General features: G+C 31.1%; 1 protein-coding gene across 1 annotated transcript; it reads right to left on the bottom strand.

Moving 5' to 3' along the window:
* Positions 1-3,441: 3,441 nt before the first annotated feature.
* LOC131638510 (uncharacterized) lies at positions 3,442-4,329 on the bottom strand. Its single transcript, XM_058909071.1, has one exon. The coding sequence runs from the start codon at positions 4,327-4,329 to the stop codon at positions 3,442-3,444; it is 888 nt and encodes a 295-aa protein (XP_058765054.1).
* Positions 4,330-5,636: the final 1,307 nt, after the last annotated feature.

The following is a 5,636-nucleotide window of genomic DNA, read 5'->3' as shown; positions in this document are numbered from 1 at the left end:
TACCATATGTAAATATATATCCAGTTTGTGATTTAGCATTATGTGGATCTGACAAGTACCCTACATCTGCATAACCAAGCAAAACTGGTTTTGTATTGTTAGAATAAAACAAACCAAGATCAGATGTACCTCGAAGATATCGAAATATGTGCTTTATTCCTTTCCAATGTCTTTTTGTAGGGCATGAGCTGAATCTTGCTAGTAAATTTACTGCAAAAGCTATATCTGGTCTTGTATAGTTAGCAAGGTACATGAGTGCCCCAATAGCACTAAGATATGGTACTTCAGAGCCAAGATCTTCTTCATTACCTTCCTTAGATCTAAATGGATCACTGTCAACATTGAGTGTTCTACCCATCATTGGAGTGCTCAAAGGATTTGCTTTGTCCATGTTAAACCTTTTCAATACTCTTTCTGTATAATTTGCTTGATGTACCAGTATACCATTTTTAGTATGCTCAATTTGTAAACCAAGACAGAACCTAGTTTTTCCCAAATCTTTCATTTCAAATTCTTTCTTTAAGTAATCTCTTGCTTCCTTAATTTCTCTATTAGTTCCAATGATATTTAAATCATCAACATAGACAACAATTATTACAAAACCAGACATTGTTTTTCTTATAAAAACACAAGGACAAATAAGATTATTCTCATAGCCTTCTTTAAGTAAATATTCACTTAACCTATTATACCACATGCGTCCTGATTGTTTTAACCCATACAATGACCTTTGCAACTTAATTGCATACATTTCTCTAGGTTTTGATGTATCGGGCATTTTAAATTCTTATGGGATTTTCATGTATATATCAGTGTCAAGTGAACCATATAAATAAGCAGTAACAACATCCATAAGATACATATCAGGATTGTTAAATACTGATAAACCAATTAAATAACGAAAAGTAATGGCATCCATAACAGGAGAATATGTTACATCATAATCAATTCCTGGTCTTTGGTAAAAACCTTGTGCAACAAGACGAGCTTTGTATTTTACAATCTCATTTTTCTCATTTCGTTTTCTTACAAAAACCCATTTATACCCAACTGGTTTTACATCTTTTGGTAAAACTGTAATAGGGCCAAATACTTTTTGTTTTTTAAGAGAATTTAATTCAGTATTTACTGCATCTTTCCAATTTTTCCAATCATGTCTATTTTGACATTCACCCATAGTTCTTGGTTCATGATCATCGTTTTCATTCATTATTTTACATGCAACTGAGAATGAAAATATCTCATCAATATTCATACCTTTCCGGTTCAACAGATTTCCTGTATTAACATAATTAATTGAAATCTCGAGATCATTCTTGTTTTCAGCTTCATTATTGATGATCTCATTATCACCATCTTGTGCTTCTTCGAGAGCACTATTTTCAATTGTGGATTTATTATTATTATTATCTAGTGTCTTTTCAAGATCATTTTCAATCAAATCCACCTTTTCTATTCCCTTTCTTTTTCGGGGATTCTTGTCTTTGGATCCCATAGGTCGGCCACGCTTCAAGTGTGCCTTAGATGTACTTGCTACATCATTTAGATTTGAAAACTCAATCCTAGCTGGGACATTTATTGCCGGTACATGTGACTTTGTCACTCTTTTCAAATCTATAAATGAATCTGGAAACTGATTTGCTAAATCTTGTAAATGGACTATTTTCTTTACATTTTCTTCCCATGATCTATTATATGGGTCTAAATGCAATAAATGGGGCACATACCATGTTATGTCCTTTTCTACCTTTTTATTTCCCCCCTAGCATTGGAAATTTTGTCTCGTCAAAATGACAATCAGCAAATCTTGCCTGAAAAACATCACTTGTTAGAGGTTCAAGATATTTAATAATAGATGGTGATTCATATCCCACATATATTCCTAACCTTCTTTGAGGTCCCATCTTTGTTCTTTGTGGTGGAGATATTGGGACATATACTGCACAACCAAATATCTTTAAATGAGAAATATCTGGTTCCTTACCAATTGCAAGTTGATAAGGGGTATGTTTATGATCAGCACTTGGCCTTAGACGGATGAGTGCTGCAGCATGTAAAATTGCATGACCCCAAACTGTAATTGGTAGTTTAGTTTTCATTATTAATGGTCTAGAAATATATTGAAGACGTTTGATTAATGACTCTGCTAAACCATTTTGTGTATGTACATGAGGAACAGGGTGTTCCACAGTAATTCCAATTGACATGCAATAATTATTAAATGATTCAGATGTAAATTCACCTGCATTGTCAAGTCTAATTTTCTTTATAGTGTAGTCAGGAAATTGAGCTCTAAGTTTAATAATTTGTGCAAGAAATTTAGCAAATGCCATATCACGACTTGACAATAAGCATACATATGATCATTTACTAGAAGCATCAATTAATACCATAAAGTACCTGAATGGTCCTGACGGTGGATGGATAGGTCCACATATGTCTCCTTGAATTCTTTCAAGAAATGCAGGCGATTCTGTCTGAATCTTTCCTGGTGAATGCTTTGTTATTAGTTTGCCAAGTGAGCAAGCTTCACATGGTTTATCATCTTGTGTAAGTTTTAAACTTTTCAATGGATGACCATGTGTACTTTCAACTATTTTACGCATTATTGTTGAACCAGGGTGACCTACACGGTCATGCCATAAAATCACAATTTTGGGATCTTCTTTTACTACTAAATTGCATTCAATTTCATGTATATATGTGTAATGTAAACCAGAAGGCAATTTTGGTAGTTTTTCTAAAATTTTCTTCTTTCCCAAAACATTAGAAGTAATATTAATGTATTTCATATTACCTTCAGTTTCAGTTTCAGTATCGTATCCTTGACGATATATGTCATTAAAACTTAACAAATTTCTCTTTGATTTTGGAGAGTATAAAGCATTGTTAATGACAAATTTTGTCCCATTTGGTAATATGAACATAGCATTACCTGTTCCTTCAATCAAATCTACAGGACCTGAAATTGTATTTATTACACCTTTAGTATGGTTTATTTCAATAAAATATTTCTTACTTTTGAGGATTGTATGAGTAGTCCCACTGTCCGGAATGCAAATGTCTTTGACATGTTCCATGTCTAACCTTCTTAAAAATAAAAATAAGATTAAATAGATAGTAAATCAACACCATATTTATTAAACATAATATATATTAAACAACATAATATCTATTAAATGACATACAAATTATTAAGTTAATACATATTCAGATAATACACACATATCACACATTATTCAAACAGTTCCTTAATCCATTGATCCTTCAACGAAGTCAGCAGTTTCAAAATATGTATTATCATTGTTGGGTTCAATCTCATTAAAATTAACTTCTTTTCCTTTTTCTTCCACAGATGCCATTTGTCTTTTGCACAAATGATCCGGTGTTCTACACACCTGAGACCAATGACCTTTCTTTCCGCATCTAAAACATACATCCTCATAGTTTCTCGAGGGACCTTCTTGGATATACTTTCCCTTTCCAATTATTCTGGTCATATCTGGGAGATCTATAATTATTAATATGACCTCTTCCACGTCCTCTACCACGAAAATGGTTTCGACCGTGGAAAAAATTTCGGCCATGATATCCTCCTCGACTATGACCATCAAAACGAGTACGACCATTATTACCATCAAAACGAGCATGACCACCACGTTTCTTGAGACGATTAAAACCACCGCGTCCACGATTAAATGTTGTGACATTAATTTTAGGATATGTTATTGTTCCTGTGGGTCGTGACTGGTGGTTTTTTATAAGAAGTTCGTTGTTTTGCTCTGCCACTAGAAGGGCTGCAACTAAATTAGAATATTCAGTAAATTCCCTCATTCTGTATTGTTGTTGCAACAATACCTGGGATGCATGAAAAGTTGAAAAAGTTTTTTCTAACTTTTCCTTTTCAGTTATAATTGTGCCACAAAATTCTAGTTGTGCTATAATCTGGTGCATAGCAGAATTATATGCAATGACACTTTTGTAGTCTTGGAATCTTAACTTGTTCCACTGATCCATAATGAGGGTAACAAGACTTTTTTTCTGATGTCCAAATCTTGCTTTAATTTTGTCCCACAAAATCTTGGGATCTTTAGCATTTGAATATTCTGTTTGCAGTCCATCATCAAGATGGTGCTTGATTATTCTATTCACTTTTGATTTTCTCTTTTCCATCTCATCTGGGTCATCTGTTGATTTTCCAGTATTGTCTCCTTCAAGTATTTTGTTAAGGCCCTCACATGTAAGGTACTCAATTAGATTGTTGTTCCACGTTATGAATTTGTCTCCGGTTATGCTTAGAATTTTGAATTGATGCTTAAGATTTGACATGATTATATCTAGTGTAGTAAACACTTTTGATAGAAACGATCGTGCTGATAACGTGTTAAGAATAACTAGATATTGAACCTAACTTAAGTTGAATTTATGAAGCCAACTATGAAAATGATGGAGGAAGTGGAATGAAACTTTTCTATCTTTTAAAGTAAAACTTGGTGTGTAATTTATATTTACCAAAGAGGTGTATTTATACTAGTGGAGAAACTACTATTATAATTAGTATCACTATTCTATCTTTGACAAATTATACATCACCAATAATTTGTCATTACTATTCTAAATTTGACTATTAGATAGAAATTTCTAAATAATAATAATAATATTCTTTATTATTATAACAATACTTATTTTGTTAGATTAGAGTGTGTCATTTTTGTGATACTATGATATGTGGGGGCAACACTTTATTCTGATCGGGTCAAAATATAAAAACAATTAACTATTTATTAAAATCAAATTATGCATGTGAGGTCAAGTGCCCCCAATTGCTAATACCTAGATCCGTTCCTGGGCCTTTAATCCAAAATAGAATTAAATAAAATAGAAATTGCTTAAATACTAAAATTACTTAAATATTAAAATATTTTTCGACACACAATTTTTTTCTTTGATATATATATATTTTGACGTAGGAGAACTGTGCATAAAGGGTCATGATTATTCAAGTTTTCTTAATCCAATTTTATCTATCACAAAATAGAAATAATTTTGTATATCTATATAATATTTTTTATAACAATTATATCCTTAGTCATAAACTTTATATTAAATAGATCACTGTTATTTAATTAAATAAATAATAGTCCTAATACATTAATTTATTATATTATTCAAAAATAAAATTCTAGCATGACAATTACAACAATATCAATTAATCTGGAGATGAGGGTGGTGGTGTGCTCTATCCGTAAATACATATAATAAATAATCGCATAAACTAACACTTAAATCATTTCTTTGTACAAATGATAGCTAACGTCTTTAGTTTACTAAGTAACGTTTTAAATTGAAGAGTGGAATTCATTTTGATCCTTTACAAAAATTACAAATTTTAAATTAATCTTTCACAAAAAAATCATGTTTAATCCCTTAAAAAATTTAACTGGGTCATATTAATTTTTTTTCTACTTTTAAATCGTAACTGGACTCAGTCGTGATTGGACTGTTTTGATTTTATTTTTTATATTTCATTTTTTTAAATACAAATTTTATTTTTGAACAATTCAAATTTAAAAATATAACAAAAGTCAAAATTGGATCTCATAAATAATTGAACTAAAACTTTTAAGCCACGTTGA

This window comes from Vicia villosa, unplaced genomic scaffold, assembly GCF_029867415.1.
Source record: "Vicia villosa cultivar HV-30 ecotype Madison, WI unplaced genomic scaffold, Vvil1.0 ctg.002324F_1_1, whole genome shotgun sequence".
Lineage (NCBI taxonomy): Eukaryota > Viridiplantae > Streptophyta > Magnoliopsida > Fabales > Fabaceae > Vicia > Vicia villosa.
Note: the sequence above shows the minus strand (reverse complement) of the source record. Positions and strands in the feature narration are given on the sequence as shown.